Genomic DNA, 17,496 nt, shown 5'->3' with positions numbered 1-17,496 from the left:
GGAGCTCTGTATACAATTCTGGTCTCTTTAACTAAGGAAGGATATACTTGCCGTAGAGAGAGTGCAACAAAGGTTCACTAGACTGATTCCTGGAATGAGGGGACTGTTCCATGAGGACAGATTGAGTAGATTAGTTTAGAAGAGTGAGGGCTGATCTAATCAAAACATATAGAATTCTTAAGGGGTTTGACAGGTTAGATGCTGTGAGGTTGTTTTCCCTGGCTGGAGAGTCTAGAATGAGGGGTCACAGTTTCAGGATAGGGGTTAGCCATTTAGGACTGAGATGAGGAGAAATTTGTTCACTCAAAGGGTTGTGAAGCTTTGGAATTCTCCAGAGAGCTATGGATGCTCAGTCAGTCAGCATATTCGAGACAGATATTGATGGATTTTTGAGCACTAAGGGAACCAAGGGATATGGGGATAGGGCAGGAAGGTGAAGTTGAGGTAGAAGATCAGCCATGATCTTATTGAATGGTAGGGGCTGAATGGCCTCCTCCTGCTTCAATTTCTCATGTTCTTATAAGAAAAATCGATGGACAAGTAGTCTTACCCTGCCCACAAGCACAGGATCGGGGCCTGTATACTCCTCTATTACAAAGAACTGATTCCACACCCAGCCTCTCTTGGATCTGTGAAGCACTTGACCTTTGACACCCATTCCATGACGAGGTCGAGTCGATGCCCGGGAGCCAGTGGAATTTCTTGCAAGGGCAGGGTGACTCCAATGGACAATGCTCAAGCACACCAGAAAAAAATGTAAATAAAAGTCTTGCTTCATCGCGCTTCCAATTTGTGTTGTTTTATTTGTTTTATTTTTGGTTTGTTGGGCCAGGCTCAATCACCAGCTGGTCCAATAGCCACCAAACAGCCCTAACTCTGGACTGAGCAGGGGATTTACTATCAGTGTTCCTTCATTGAGATGCCTTGTTGCTTGCTCGGTGGTTCATTGCCAGTCTGCAGGCCAGGACTTCCAAACTTTATCACCTACAAGATCACAAAAAAAGAGAAATCAGATTGTTAGGCCTTCCCTGAAGGAGCAACAGTTAATCTTCCACTCTACAAATGAACTGAGATGTAGTCCAAAACTTTTCGTTTTTACAGCATTCCTTATGAGCTAAGGTCACTCATCCAAAAAAGAAATAGGGCCACAATATCAGGATTGAATGTCATAATGGTATGGATATTGTGGTGAGAATAATGGTGAGGCTATTTCCGTTACTAAGGAGGAAATCAGTCAGCAACTTCTGGTATCCACACATGCACAGTTAAACAGAAAAATCAGGATGTTCTGTCCGACATGCCCTACCTCTCCAGAAGCTTAACAGTAACAGTATCTAGTCAAGTGACTCAGCATTGAAACGCAAGGAATGGTGCAAAGTTGCAATACAAACCCACTGAATACCCACTAAACAGGCCAGAAAATGTTAGGGTTTGTCTATTCCAGTGTAAGTGCATTTTTAACCCCATGATCAATCTTAATTACTGCCACACAACCTCTCCAACACTGAAAATTTACTTTTTACAAGTATGGAGTCTCATTCCTTCAGATTTTAAAAGGTGTTGGTGATATAAAGAAAATAAAAACCCTTTTTTAAAAGTTCTGTCCCTTTCTGTTTCTGTCCTCTGCCTCTTTCTCTTAATCCTGTCTTTCTTTCCCTCTCTTTATTTTGCATTCTGTACATGATTTTAAAGAATTAACTGTTCTAACTTTAACTTCCTGGTCCAGACTCTGCATGCCTCAGTAAGGATTTTTCAATCTGATTAAAAGAGACACACAGTCACTTGATGTGTTCACACATGTCCCAGGTCCCCTGTAAAGGGTAGCATGTTATTTTGACTCCTTAATCACGGAATATTCCAGCATAAAAGCTCATAGTTAGTGAGCAAATGTAATTGCAATGGACAACTCGCACCCTTCATTTGCAGCTGATCGCAAAATCGTGTCCACGATAGCCAACTGACTCCTGCACAACACAAGCACACACACACACACCAGGGCTGATGGATTTGCTATCTTGCTATTAATTGGCCTGTAAAATTCTTGGAACATGATTAATTTCGTAACTTCAAGCCATCAAAGCAAATGTTTTCCTTCATACGCATGGAACTGATGTAGACAGTGAGATAAAGGTGTTGGAGATGATACTGAAATGAAAGAGAATCTATTAGGGGCGGCACAGTGGCGCAGTGGTTAGCACTGCAGCCTCACAGCTCCAGGGACCCGGGTTCGATTCCGGGTACTGCCTGTGTGGAGTTTGCAAGTTCTCCCTGTGTCTGCGTGGGTTTTCTCCGGGTGCTCCGGTTTCCTCCCACAAGCCAAAAGACTTGCAGGTTGATAGGTAAATTGGCCATTATAAATTGTCACTAGTATAGGTAGGTGGTAGGGAAATATAGGGACAGGTGGGGATGTTTGGTAGGAATATGGGATTAGTGTAGGATTAGTATAAATGGGTGGTTGATGTTCGGCACAGACTCGGTGGGCCGAAGGGCCTGTTTCAGTGCTGTATCTCTAATCTAATCTAATCTATTCCTCCTTCTTTCCAGTCTACAGAGATTTTCTAAGCCAACATTAATAATAAGCATTTTCCATTGAACAGCGTGAAATAAATACAGTCCACACCTTCAGTTTTCTTAACTCTGGGGGAAGAAAAGGTTGCTGCATTGTATAGTGCCCTAAAATCTTTTATATCCACCTGAGAGAGCAGACAGTGGTCTCACCCAAAAGGCAGCACCTCTGACTGTTGAGCATTCCTTCATGACTGCACTAGAGTGTCAGTTAGTATTGCTAAATTATATCACCCTATATCTGTAACCTCCCCCAGCCCTACAATTCTCTAAGATCTCTGCGCTACCGCAAATCTGGCCTCTAGTTTGTCCCTAATTTTAATCGCTCCACCATTGGTGGTCTTGCCTTCAGTCCTCCAGGTCCGAAGCTTTGGCATTCCCTTTGTAAACCTCTCTGTCTCTCCACGTCACTCTCTCTGTCTCCTTTGAAACACACCTTAAAAATAACCTCTTGATCAAGTTTTTGGTCAGCTGTCCTAATACCGGCTTATGTGCTAATTGTTGATCGGAAACACACTTGTGGAGTGCCTTGGGACATTTTATGACATTAAAGGTGCTGCATAAATGCAATTTGTTGTTGTTGTTGGGTGGCACAGTGGCGCAGTGGTTAGCACCGCAGCCTCACAGCTCCAGCGACCCGGGTTCAATTCTGGGTACTGCCTGTGTGGAGTTTGCAAGTTCTCCCTGTGTCTGCATGGGTTTCCTCCAGGTGCTCAGGTTTCGTCCCACAAGCCAAAAGACTTGCAGGTTGGTAGGTAAATTGGCCATTATAAATTGCCCCTAGTATAGGTAGGTGGTAGGGAAATATAAGGACAGGTGGGGATGTGGTAGGAATATGGGATTAGTGTAGGATTAGTATAAATGGGTGGTTGATGGTCGGCACAGACTCGGTGGGCCGAAGGGCCTGTTTCAGTGCTGTATCTCTAAATTAAACTAAACTAAAGATCTACTCTTCTCATCCTTATTGACAAACGAGAGATTTCAAATGTAAGTAAACTAGACTAGTCAGTAATATTTCATAAGGCTAGCATTTTAATTTGGGTGTTTACAACAAATAAGATGATTTTTATAAGGAACCAAACAGTTTTGAATATTCCTCAGAGCAGTTGGAGCAAAGGTCTTCAAGTGGAGGTGATGAGGATTCAGGAGATCTTTCAGTCAGCTGCCGTGTTACAGCTTGTGGAATGAAGGCAGGTAGATGGAGTTTACATACAGATCAGTCATGAATCTCAATGAATGGTGGAGCAGGCTTGAGGGGCTGAATGGCCTGCTCCTGCTCCTATGTTCATAGAATTATAGAATGATATAGCACAGATGGAAGCTACTTGGCCATTCTGTCTGTGCCAGCTCTCTGAAAGAGGTATCCAATGAATCTAACTCCCCCTTCCTCTTTCCCCATAGCCTTACAAACGTTTCTCCTTCAGTTATATATCCAATTCCTTTTTGAAAGTTACTGTTGAATCTGCTTCCACTGCCCTTTCAGGCAGCGCATTCCAGATCACAACAAGTATAAGGTAAAGCCTTTAAGCTGTTACCATTGCCCCTTGTTTCTTCTACTTCCCCCCTTGAAGGAAGGTAAAACTCCTTTAAATACTCAATGTTTGGTCAGATCTAATTTTCAACCATTTTTTGCAAACCTCACATTTGACAATGCTCAAGGCAATAATCAACCCAGGATACACAGTGTCTCATGTTCAGAAATCCCCAGCCGGGTTCTATGGAAACATCTTTGCCTCTCAATTGTCCTGTCCCAAACCAAGCTGTACACCAGGCCAAATATTTCATTAACATTCTCTCAGGACTCCAGTTCCAGCTCCAAAACATTTAAGATTCAGAAAGACCCAAAATGCAATTTCTTGTGATTCTTATTTTACGTATTTTTATTTGTAGGTTTTTGTTGTGTGAGTGAAGGATGTTAATCCTCAGGAGTCAGCACTCTTCATTTGATGGACACAGTATCAGCATTAAACAATCCCAAGGCATATACAGCACGGTAAAGGAAAGAAAAAACAGACCCGAAAGCGCCAGGACCATATCGGACCCGAGCCCGACCCGGGCCGAGTCCTTCCATTTTTCCCCGCCCGACCCAACATGAGCCCGACCCCCGGAATCTAAAGGCGTGCCACCCGACCCGAACCCAACGGGACCCGACAGCATGCGTTGGGATCGGGTTGGGTCTGAACCATCTTCCAGGTCCAGCTTTCGGGATCGGGAGGGGCCGAAACCGGGTCGGGCTCAGGTCGGGTCAGGCTGGACACACACAGTAAGTGCTCTACTGGTAAGTATTGAATTTGAAAAAAGTTACCTGAGCTGGGAGTCCGGGACAAAACAGAGTCTGCGCAGTGAGCGAGTGACGTCACTATGACGTCTTCGCGCATGCGCTGCAGCTTCCTGCAAGTTCGGTGTCAGGAAGGTAAGTAAAGGGATGATCAGGCTCAGGTTGGGTTGGGTCGAGTCGGGCTCGGGCTCAGGCCGGGTCGGGCTCAGTGGTTCGGTCGGGTTCTTTTTCCCTACCTGAGCAGGCCTTTTCCGGAATGTTCACTTTACCTACCTTCCGATTCCAAATCCGTTTTTCATTTTTTCAGTTTGTGCAGATAAGCAACAAAAACTGTAATCGGACTTGAAAGGTTGTTTAAAAAGATGAAGATTGGAGCCACGAAGTCAGTGATTGTTTGGTCACGAGTTGAACAAAAACCCACCGAGTTGTGCCCATACAGGTTGTGCCACACTGTACCAGTATCTGTATTGCTTAAAATAAACACAGCAATTGCCCAAAGGCTCAGAAAAAATAATACATTACCTAGAGTCCTGATTTACACGTTGAAATACTTGCTGCAAGTTTATCCAGAGAGCAGCTGAGATGCAGAGACCAGGAAGGTCCTGAGTGATTAATTATTGTAAAATATACAATATTTATATAAACGTATAAAATGATCACTGTCAGGACTCTAGTCTACACACATAGAGCCTTCGATGCTGGGCACTTCATGATTAAGTGCAATGTCTGCAAGGACTGGTTCCACGGCAGGTACTTGAATTCCCTATGCATACATCAGTTGTCATGCTTTCACCAAAATATGATTGATGTAAATTAACACCAAATCAAGCGAGAGGAAATTTAGGAATCAAAAGCAAAGAAAGCAACTGGGACACTACATGAGAAATTACTGAAAAAAAGCAGGTTAGATACAGAGCAATGCTCCCTCTACACTGTCCCCATTAAACACTCCCAGGGCAGGTACATCACGGGGGTAAAAAAAAGGGGTTAGATACAGAGTAAAGTTCCCTCTATACCTTTCCCCATCAAACAAAATGGGTTAGATGCAGAGTAAAAAAAATGGGGAATAAAACAGGGTTAGATACAGAGTAAAGCTCCCTCTACACTGTCCCCATCAAACACTCCCAAGACAGGTACAGCACAGGGTTAGATACAGAGTAAAGCTCCCTCTACACTGTCCCCATCAAACACTCCCAGGACAGGTACAGTACGGAGGTTAGATACAGAGTAAAAAAAAACAACGGGGGTTAGATACCCCCTCGATACAAAATATATAAAAAGGGGCCTAGGCTTCCTGAAAAAAAACAAGAAAAAAAACGGGGTCAGCTAAAAAAAAGGGGTTAGATACAGAGTAAAGCTCCCGCTACACTGTCCTCATCAAACACTCCCAGGACAGGTACAGCACTGGGTTAGATACAGAGTAAAGCTCCCTCTACACTGTCCCCCATCAAACACTCCCAGGACAGGTACAGCATGGGGGTTAGATACAGAGTAAAGCTCCCTCTACACTGTCCCCATCAAACACTCCAAAAGGAAAAAAAAGAAAAAAACATAAATAAATAAAAGAAAAAAAACGGGGTTAGATACAGAGTAAAGCTCCCTCTACACTGTCCCATCAAACACTCCCAGGACAGGTACAGCACGGGGTTAGATACGGAGTAAAGCTCCCTCTACACTGTCCCCCATCAAACACTCCCAGGACAGGTACAGCATGGGGGTTAGATACAGAGCAAAGCCAAAAAAAAGAAAAAAGGGGGTTAGATACAGAGTAAAGCTCCCTCTACACTGTCCCATCAAAAAAAAGAATTTTTAAATGTGGTTTGATACAGAGTTAATCTTTGTCTACACTGTCCCCATCAAATGCTCCCATGGTTCAGCATGATGCTAATTAAAGCAGGAATGTCAGTCTGAACAAGAATTGAACTATTAGAAAATAAATATCAGACAATATCATTATTCTATACCTGTGCCTTCATTTGGACCTATTCCTAAATGTACTTGGAAGCAACTAATGCTCAGAGGAAAATCCAGAGTAGAGCTTTCATATTGAGCCAGTTATTTTGTGATATATTACTCTACCCTGTATTACTGTTGAATTCCTGTTCAACTATTATACAGCAAATGTAGACAGGATATGTAAATGTATTATAAGGACACAGGTTACAGATAGGTCATGAGTTGGAGTGTGTTCCTTACTCCGGTTGGATGTTGCTGTAATGATATTTATTAATTTAGACTCTCAAATCACACTCACACCTGCAACCACAGATTGCTCATGAATTATGCAACTCTCACACAAAGCTAGCACCATGTATTCTATGTTTAGACACCTAAAAATGCTAAGATCAAATGTAAAGTGAAAAGCAATTGATTTTTTTTAATTGTTTAAAAAAAGTTGCCCACTTAATTGAAGTTTGACCATTAATTATTTTATGCAGTGAAATCACAGTTTATGCAACCTTTATCTGAGGTTTTACGTATTAGAATGTCTCTTGCTGTGTTCACTGTGCCTTTTGCAGACATCTTCCCTAAGGGATTGAGTTTTATACATATATATATGCAAATACTGCTGTCTCCAGCACTAATATGTGAGGGTATTCAGAGGGTATTAATAAAAAGCAAGTGAAAATTCTATTTTCTCCCAGAACCAATGAATTGCACAGGCTGTGGATAAATGCTTTGACAACATTTAAGAATTGAAGCTGGAGAAGTTGGAAGTTTCTGGCTTAATTCTTCATATTTCTCTCTTTTTTTTAAAAAAGACAAGCGAAAGAATTCTGAGTTTTCCTCTGAGCTTGGGGAGACAGAATCAGATGGAAGCTGAGGGCATGGGAGGAGGTTAACAGTGAGGAGGTTTGAGTGAGTAAAACCCAGGGTCCTGGTCAAGTGAAGAGGGAAGGTCCAAGGGTTATTGTTGGAATGGAATCTAATGGATTTTTTTTTTTTACTAACAAGCTTGATAGGCACAATGCCCAGTTAGAAACTGAGTCGTATGGGCCAGGGACTTGATCTGCAGTTTTGATCAGCAGTACACGCTGAGTTAACTGATCCAGGGAGGGTCAGGAATAGGGTTTGAGTTGCAGCCGTGGTCATGATTTCCTCAGAGCACTGGCAGAAAAAGCATACAGTGTAAATAAAGAAAGAATTGCATTTATATAGCATCTTTCACAACTTCAGGATGTCCCAAAGGACTTTATAGCCAATGAATTACTTTTTGAAGTGCAGTTACTGTTGTAATGTAGGGAACACAGCAGCTAATTTGCACACAGCTGCTCCCACAAGCAGCAATGCTCGGATAACCTGTTTTTCTGATGTTGCTGGAGGGGTAAACCAGGGTACCAAGGACCCCATTCTTCTTTAAAATAGTGGCCATAGGATTTTTTTACATCCACTTGAGAGGTCATATAGGGCCCTTCATTTAGCGTCTCATCCGAAAGATGGCACCTCCAACAGTGCAGCACGCCTTCAGTATTGTACTGGGAGCATCAGCCTGTATTGTGTGCTCAAGAGCACGGAATGGGACTTCAGTCCTGAGGTTGCGAAAGGTACGACATAAATACAAATTCTTTCTTTTGTTAATAAAAGGGTTCTTGCCATGAGACCTAGCAGTGCTGAATATCCTGTCAATTCAATGTCAGATCTCACACATGAAGAACAGCCATTTGGGCCAGAGGAAGACTGACACACCTGGAACAATACCCCAGCAATGTGCAGAGACTTCAACGGAGGAGAAAACAGGGAAAGGACAATGGTATAAGAAAGAAAATGGACTGGGCTGAGCTCAACAAACAAAGAAAGTCATTCTTAACAGTCCTTGAAGCTTCAGAGCAGGAATCAAGGGACAAACCAAGGGCAGGGGAGCTGGGCGCTGGAGAGAGCTGGAAAAATAATACATTGAAGAAGGTCAAGGAAGGAATGAAAGGCCATTGTTATTTTAGGAATGGTATAAAATGAAGTGGGGCTAAAATGTAAACACACTGCAGTTTTAATCAGACTTCCTGAATGTAGAATACAGAGAAATGTGTATTTGATTTATAAACAGACTAAACATTTTCACAAGATGGTGTGTGATTGGAATTTTTTTCTGCGATAAATCATTTGCAATAGGAAATTCCTACAAAACCTTAAATTAAGCAGCTTTCTAATGGCAGGGTGATTGATTGGAATATGTTTCAATCTTGAAACTTATTGAAACTCTGAGTTGTGTGATATTTTTCATTTCACCCTCTTCTCCAAAATTTGATTTCATTGTTGTCCTGAGATGACTGGAGTTCAATACCTACTGTCTCTTGATTGGAATATCTCCCCTCTCACAACTATGATTTTGGCATCTTCATGCATGGGTTGTGACTCAGTGAGTAGTACCCTTGCCTCTGACTCAGAAGATCATGGGTTCAAGTCCCACTCCAGTGAATTCAGCATAACAATCAAAACTATCACTCCAGTGCAGTAGTGAGGGAGGTGCCTTTTTCAGGCGAGACCTTAAACCAAGGCCCTGTCTGCTTACACATGAACGCATTAGGGCGGCACAGTGGCGCAGTGGTTAGCACCGCAGCCTCACAGCTCCAGGGACCCGGGTTCGATTCCGTGTACTGCCTGTGTGGAGTTTGCAAGTTCTCCCTGTGTCTGCGTGGGTTTTCTCCGGGTGCTCCGGTTTCCTCCCACAAGCCAAAAGACTTGCAGGTTGATAGGTAAATTGGCCATTATAAATTGTCACTAGTATAGGTAGGTGGTAGGGAAATATAGGGACAGGTGGGGATGTTTGGTAGGAATATGGGATTAGTGTAGGATTAGTATAAATGGGTGGTTGATGTTCGGCACAGACTCGGTGGGCCGAAGGGCCTGTTTCAGTGCTGTATCTCTAATCTAATCTAATCTAATGCATGACACTATTTTGAAAAAGAACAGGAGAGTTTATCCTGGCTAATATATATCATGCAATTAACGTTACAAAAACAGATTATCTGGTCATTATCACATTGCTGTTTGTGGCAGCTTGCTGTGCACAAATTGGCTACTGTGTTTCCTACATTACAATAACGAAGACACTTTAAAAGTACTTCATTGGCTGTAAAGTGCTTTGGTTGAGAAAGGTGCTACATAAATGCAAGTCTTCCTTCATCCCCTAGAAATTATTCTTGATTCCCCCATCACAGGAAATCATTCCTCTGTATTTACTTTAATGAATCCTTTCAACATTTTAAACACTTTGATCAGATTATCCCACAATCTTCCATATTCAAGGGAATACAAGCCAAGTCTGTGCAACCTGTCCTCATAATTTAACCCTTTAAGGCCCAGTATCATACAATGCCAGACAGTGAGTGTTGACAAGCCATTGAACTAAGAAGGTAACAACAATCAAACCAAGTCACCATACTGTCTTCAACTGATGTCTGCAAACATGCATCGTCATTAGGAATCACCAAATCGTGATCAGGAATGGGATCCTGGACTGCATGTTCCTCTCACTAGCTAAGTGTGTTGTAGAGAACTGTAAAATCTTGCTAATACCTGGCTGTTAGTATCAGCTGCCGATCAGTCTTGCATCTGAGCCAGGAAAGTCATAGGTTCGAGCCGCCTTTCAAAGACTTTAACATATAATTAATGATGCCAGTTCTGAGGGAGTGCTGCACTGTCAGAGGTGCCATCATTTGGATGAGCTGTTAAACTAACGTGAGCATAAAAGATCCCATGCTACTGTTTTGAAGAAGATGTCATATCTAATATTTATCACTCAACTAAAATCATTGAAGCAGATTATTTAATCATTATTTCACTGATGTTTTTGGGAGCTTGCTGTGTACAGTTTGGCTGTTGTGTTTTCTACTTTAGAACAGTTACTACACTTCAAAGTACTTTATTGACTATAAAGTGCTTAGGAATGCCTTGAGGTCATAAAAGGTGCAATATAAATGCAGATATTTTCTTTCTTTCAAAATCCATTAATGCAGTTTCAACCCTGAACGAAATTTACTCCCAATGACTCAGTAAAGCACTAATAACTGAACATTTTGAAGTTGTTTCCAAGGATGGAGATATGGAAATATCTCTACTATTCCCAGGACAGACAGGATGATTTCAGTACTTAAAGGAGGACAAACTGTGCAGATAAAAATTCAGACTCTTTCCACAGTTCATTTTTTCAGTTTCCTGCTGATTTGACCAGATCCCTAAGTAGTGAGAGTTTAGGAATAGATTTAAGGTTGCAGGCTACACATGTGAAAATCATCTTTTTTACATGTTCCTGAGTGAAATTGCCAAAACCCTCATCTCTAGTTCTTGGGGTTGATTGTCCACTTTCAACAGAAGTGGAAATGGAAATTGGGCCAGTTCTACACGAGGGTAGAAAGCTGAAAATCTTCCTCCACTTAATTTAAAGAGCTATTGAAATCAAAATGGATATTGATGGGATGGAAGCTTGGTTCATCCACTCTTATCATAAGGCTAATTGGAATGCAAAAAAAGCAGATTGACAAAGATGTCAAGAACACTGCCATAAGGTGTACATGTTGAGTAATAATCTCTACCTCTATATGGATGTAGCACTCCCCGTTTTTGAAATCTAGATGCAAGTGATAAGGACACACAAGCTGTTCTAAACAAAGACTTCCTGTTTGGAAATACAGCTTCTGGCTTCGTGACGATTATAAAGAATGAACTCCCAATCTCCATACTATGAGGAGGGTTTGAATGGAGATCAGAAACTCTCCCAAAGTAGGAAGAATCATCTCTGTCTTGCTGTTGCAATGCTGATTAATGGCTTGGGTTGGTCCAGGACTATGAGGGAGAGAGAGGTACTAAAGGAGTTACAACAGTCCCTACCTAGAACAACAACAACTGGTATTCATTTAGTGCCTTTAATATAGGCAATATGCTGATAGGGTTCAAATGAGGTAGGATGGGAGGAGGCTGCTGTGGAGCATAAACATCAGCATGGAGTTCTGATGAAGGCTCACTCACCTGAAACGTTAAACTCTGCTTCTCTCTCCACAGATGCTGCCAGACCTGCGGAGTATTTCCAGCATTTCTTGTTTTTATTTCAGATTTCCAGCATCTGCAGTATTTTTGCTTTTATATCAGCATGGATCAGTTGGGCTGAATGGCCCATTTCTGTCGGGTTCACAGAGGTGGAAGGATCTCAGATTAACACATTGCCCGCCTCTCACTCCTATTTCTACACGCAAGCATAGCAACCAACCATTGATCCCATTTATAACACACAACTCTGAGCTCATCATCACACTTGGACAGAAGACAAGCAAAATTGCTTCATGCAATCTAGACAGTAGGTGAAATGAGTGAATACAGTAGGCCACTCAAGTAGACAGCTTAAAAGAGAGCTAAATGATTTTTTGGAGAAATGGGCTGAAATTGTGAATTGCGAAATTAGCTGTGAATGAGGCTAACAGAAATAAATGATTCATACCTTGGTTAAAATGCTGCACCTGGGAATTGCATGCACTTTATCATTATTAATACCACATAATGTGCCAGTTGGGGTCGTGAGTAGCATCCTGGTGCAAGGGAGTAGGAGAGGCAATCGGGGTTATGCTGGGGGGTGATCATCAGCAGTAGCAAGGCAGCAGCTCGTGAATTTAATGTGGAACTATAAGGCACCCAGCTTCTTCAGTCTCCACACAATGGTAAGTAGAGCAAAGACGGCCTTCAGTGGTGCCTTTAAGGGCTGCCAGTTTGGCTGCCAAACTCCTGAGAATACTGGTGGCATACGCTGCTGTCAGTCGTAAATGAATCACACAAAGCGGGCTTCAAACAGGTGTTGGACATTCCTGCCACCTGCGCCCCCCTCTACAACCACTGCCATATATGCATATGTAAAGGGCATAACAGCTGTTACAGATATTCCCCTTGGACACCTATGCCAGGAGTATTAACCAATATGGAGAGGCAACAGGTTTCCATCTGCCATGTTGTACCCTTGTGCACATATTTTATGCATGTTCATAGTTTGCAATGTGACCCAATTTCATAGAATCTTACAGCACAGAAGGAGGCCATTCAGTCCATCGTGCCTGTGGTAGCTCTTTGAAAGAGCTATCTAATTAATCCCACTTCCCTGTCCTTTCCCCATAGCCCTGTAAATCTTTTCCCCTTTAAGTATACATACAATTCTCTTTTGAAAGTTACTATTGAATCTGCTTCCACTGCCCTTTCAGGCAGCGCGTTCCAGATCACAACAACTCACTGTGTAAAGACAACATAATTCTCCTCATCTCCCCTTTGCCAATTGCCTTAAATCTGTGCCCGCTGGTTACTGACCCTCCTGCCAGTGCAAATAGTTAACCCCTACTTTACTCTGTCAAAACCCTTCAGAATTTTGAATGCTTCTATTAAACCTTCTCTGTTCAAAAGAGAACTAGTCTCTCCACAAAATTGAAGGCCTTTGGTTATTGACCCTCCTGCCATTTCCAGACCATTATCCACGATTGGTTTGTAGCTGCCGTACACTGCAGTTAGATCCCAGTAAGTGCTGCTGCTTGGATCATTGATTGCAGCTAAATCTGAATTTCTACAGAAGGCAGCGTAAACAAGACGGCCCCTTCCATAACTCAATTTCTCTGTTGGCAACGGAATGTAATATTAACAGTGCTTTCCAACTGCAGATTATGCAAGAAGCCACTAATAGGTCAAAAGAATAAAATAAGCCTCTTTAAAAAGGAGCTGGTGCCTTGAAGGTAGAAAGCAGAAGCAGCGCAGGAACCACACTCCAGATGAGGTTAACTGGAGTAAATAATTTACACGTGGCAGGAGTAAATGCGTTTCTGTAATCCTAGAGGACTGAGTTCTGCTTTAATGTTTTTTTCAATTAATTCTTGGGATATGGGCATCATTAACAAGGGCAGCATTTGTTGCCCATCCCTAGTTGCTCTTAAGGAGGTGGTGGTGATCCTTGCTCTCAAATTGCTGCAGTCCTGTGTGGCGAAGGTGCTGCCACAACACCACTTGGTACTTCCAGGATTTTGACCCAGGAATGAGGAAGGAATGCTGTGGGCGGCTTGAGTGACCTGCTAAGCCAGTTAAGAGGAAACCACGTTGGCGTGGAGTGTTGTGGGACTGGAGTCACATATATGCTCAGACTGGGTAAGAATGGCAGGTTTCCTTTCAAAAAGGACATGAAAAACACAATTGGGAACAGGGAACACTGATTTGTTCCTCTTCACCAATGCTCAATTCGTACAATGCTGCCTGATTCTAGCACAGCAAAACAGTAACCAATTCGTGAGGTGACATCTTGTTCTTTCCAGTCGCAGCAGCTTCAACCAGTCAATGAATCTGAATTCAGTTATCAAATAAATCTGGAACAAAAAGTAGCTAGTACCAGTAAAGTTGAGAGTGAAACTAAAACTATCAGATTGTCATAAAAACCCAACTGGTTCATGTAGATCCTTGAGGAAAGGAAATCTGTCGTCCTTACTTGGTCTGGGACTATATGTGGCCCAACATGGTTGACTCTTGACTGCCCTCTGAAATGGCCTACTACAAAAAAGGTACAATCCTTCGCCACACAATCTGCAGCAGTTCAAGAAGTTGGCTCACAACCACCTTCTGAAAGCAATTATGGATGGGTAATAATTATGCCAGCGATGCCCACATACCGTGAATGAATAAATAAAAAGAAATAAAGCCTAAATTATGTTGTAGCTCTAGCACCAAGCACAGCTATGGGCATGTAACAGGACAAGACAACATACTAGCAAGAGGTGGCAATGAGTGGAAACTGCTCCTCTAAATGGTCAAACTGCTTGTCTGACATTTTCAGTCCATTGACACCCTCTCTGTACTAATGCTTTGTCTTTCAACACACCGTTAACATATTGTTTGCCTTTGCTCCACGACCTTCTGGTCAGCTATTCTGTGACCTTGTCCTATTTACACCTTCTCCTTTGTTATCTCTTGCCCCACCCCCGCTTTATTTGCTTATAACCTTTTCTCTTTCCTCTTTGGCCTCCTTATCTCGAGAGACAATGGGTAAGCGCCTGGAGGTGGTCAGTGGTGTGTGAAGCAGCGCCTGGAGTGGCTATAAAGGCCAATTCTAGAGTGACAGGCTCTTCCACAGGTGCTGCAGATAAAATTTGATTGGCGGGGCTGTTACACAGTTGGCTCTTCCCTTGCGCCTCTGTCTTTTTTCCTGCCAACTGCTAAGTCTCTTCGACTCGCCACACTTTAGCCCCGCCTTTATGGCTGTCCTTTTACACATTTCTAATATTTGCTAGTTCTGAAGAAGGGTCACTGACCTGAAACGTTATCTCTGCTTCTCTCTACACAGATGCTGCCAGACCTGCTGAGTATTTCCAGCATTTCTTGTTTTTATTTCAGATTTCCAGCATCCGCAGTATTTTGCTTTTATTTTATGTCTGACATCTTGTCCTGGTTAAGCAGAAATTTCTTCCAACTACATATTGGGAAGACCAAAGACATTTTTTTTCAGTCTCCACCACAAACTCTGTTCCCTAGCCATTGACTCCATCCCTCTCCTTGGCAATTGTCTGAGGCTCTACCAGTCTGTTCACAGCCTTGGTGTCATATTTGACCCCGAGATGACCTTCCGAGCACATATTCACACTGTCACTAAGACTGCCTATTTTGATCTCTGTTAACATCACCCAACTTTGCCCCTGCCTCAGCTCACCTGCTACTGATGTCTTCATCTCCATGCTCTTGTTATTTCTAGACCTGACTATTTAACGCACTCCTGGCCACTCTCCCATGGTCCACTCTCGGTAAACTTAAGATCACCCAAAACTCTGCAGCCTGTTTCTTAACTCACACAAAGTTCTGTTGACCTATCACCCACTGTGCTCGCTGAGATGCATTGGCTACTGGTTAAACAATGCCTCGATTTTAAAATTCTCATCCATGTTTTAAATCTCTCCGCGGCCTTGACCCTCCTTATCTCTGTATCTCCTCCAGCCTCACAACCCTCTTGAAATATCTGCGCTCCTCTAATCCTGGCCTCTTGAACCTCCTCAGTTTTAATCGCTCCACCATTGGCGACTGTGCCCTCAACTGCCTCGACCCTCAGCTCTGGAATTCCCTCCCTAAACATCTCTACCTCTCTACCTGTCTTTATTCCTTTAACACACTCTTTAAAAGGTACCTCTTTGACCAAGCTTTTGGTCACCTGACCTAATATCTCCTGATGTGGTTCGGTGTCAAAATTTTGCTTTATAATGTTCCTGCGAAGTACCTTGGGACATTTTACTACATCATAGGTGCTATATAAATGCATGTTGTTGTTGTTGAAATGCCAAGAGAAATATGTAACGATGAAGCCTATCGCACTGACAGTGGTAATGTGCACTGGAAGACTCAATCATGAGCAACCCACCCCTCCCCCCACACAAGCCCCCGCCCCTGCCCAATTTCCTGCTTCTCAGTAAAGCCGCAGAACACGACCTCCGCTTGGAGTGGGGTGAATTCAGAACCAATCTGCAGAAACAATATTTTAGTGAGGGAGTGGTCAATCTACAGAACAAGCTTTCCTTGGGGAATCAGTGGTGTAGTAACAATGTCACTGAGCTCAGTAAACACAGGCTTATACACTGGGGACATGGGTTCAAATTCCACCACGGCAGGTGGTGAAATTTAAATTCAGTAAATGTGGGAATTAAAAAGCCAGTCTAACGGTGACCATGAAACCATTGTCAATTGTTGTAAAAACACACCTGGCTCACTAATGCCTTTTAAGGGAAGGAAATCTGCTGTCCTTGTCTGGCCTAGATGCGACTCCATGAACACAACAATGTGGTTGGCTCTTACAATGGTCTCCGAAATGGCCTAGCAAGCTACTCAGTTCAAGGGCAATGAGGGATGGACAATAAATGCTGGCCCAACCAGTGATGCCCACAAAACAACTTTAAAAAAAGGAGTTGATGGAAGCATCTTGCATTTGTTCATCACAATGTAAATTAGACAAATTTCTTTCAGACAATGACGTTTTGGGGCACATGCCTAACACTGCAAATAAATATCTTTCAGAGGAGAGGTTAAACAAAGGCTCTGTTTGTTTTTCCAGCTGGAATCGTGTCGCATAAACATCAGCATGGACCAGTTCATCCGAAAGGCATGTTTCTGTTCTGATAATTCTATGTAAAAAATAAACTTTCCTGGAACGTTTTGAAGAACCTGATTAAGCTTCTTTAAGGAGAACAGTTTGTGAGATTTAGCAGCCATTACACAAAAAGATAATGGCGGAATGCTTGATGGTCTAAATGCCCTCAGGCTAATGTAGCTCTCTTAACCATCTCTGTATATAGTTTTGGAGGCATGACTGACAGATCTAGCTTAACCAGCTAGACCTACTGGCTAGTGTGAGACATGGATAGACAGGAATTGGCAGCAGCCGAGAGAACTCAGTGAGGCATCTGATCCATCTGTCAATCTCAGGATGTCAGATCGACCAACATCAATCCACTGAGGGAGAAGAGACGGAGAAATAAAATGTTCAAAAAAATTCTTAATGGAATTCACTTTGCAGTTTGTTGGAACAGATTGCATGTAATGATGTTTAAATTTACACACACTCCTGCCATGAATCCTTCATTCGATGAATAGGGAGCTGAACAATAGAGAGTAGGATGTGATCGCTATGTGATCATCTGCTCTATTTCCTGTGTAAGCTGAACGTTGAA

General features: G+C 42.7%; 1 protein-coding gene across 3 annotated transcripts in view; it reads right to left on the bottom strand.

The window, feature by feature from the left end:
• Nucleotides 1–17,496, bottom strand: part of cdh11 (cadherin 11, type 2, OB-cadherin (osteoblast)) — a 195,849-nt gene that overhangs the window by 90,906 nt on the left and 87,447 nt on the right. For all 3 annotated transcript variants that reach the window (XM_068049075.1, XM_068049074.1, XM_068049076.1), the window contains one exon: nucleotides 551–984. In XM_068049075.1, the coding sequence (XP_067905176.1) occupies nucleotides 551–778 (228 nt within the window). In that variant the 5' untranslated portion in view covers nucleotides 779–984. The remainder of the gene's footprint in view (nucleotides 1–550; nucleotides 985–17,496) is intronic.

The sequence above is a fragment of the Heterodontus francisci genome, chromosome 17 (genome assembly GCF_036365525.1).
Source record: "Heterodontus francisci isolate sHetFra1 chromosome 17, sHetFra1.hap1, whole genome shotgun sequence".
Lineage (NCBI taxonomy): Eukaryota > Metazoa > Chordata > Chondrichthyes > Heterodontiformes > Heterodontidae > Heterodontus > Heterodontus francisci.
The sequence above is the reverse complement of the archived record's forward strand: the minus strand, read 5'-3'. Positions and strand labels throughout refer to the sequence as shown.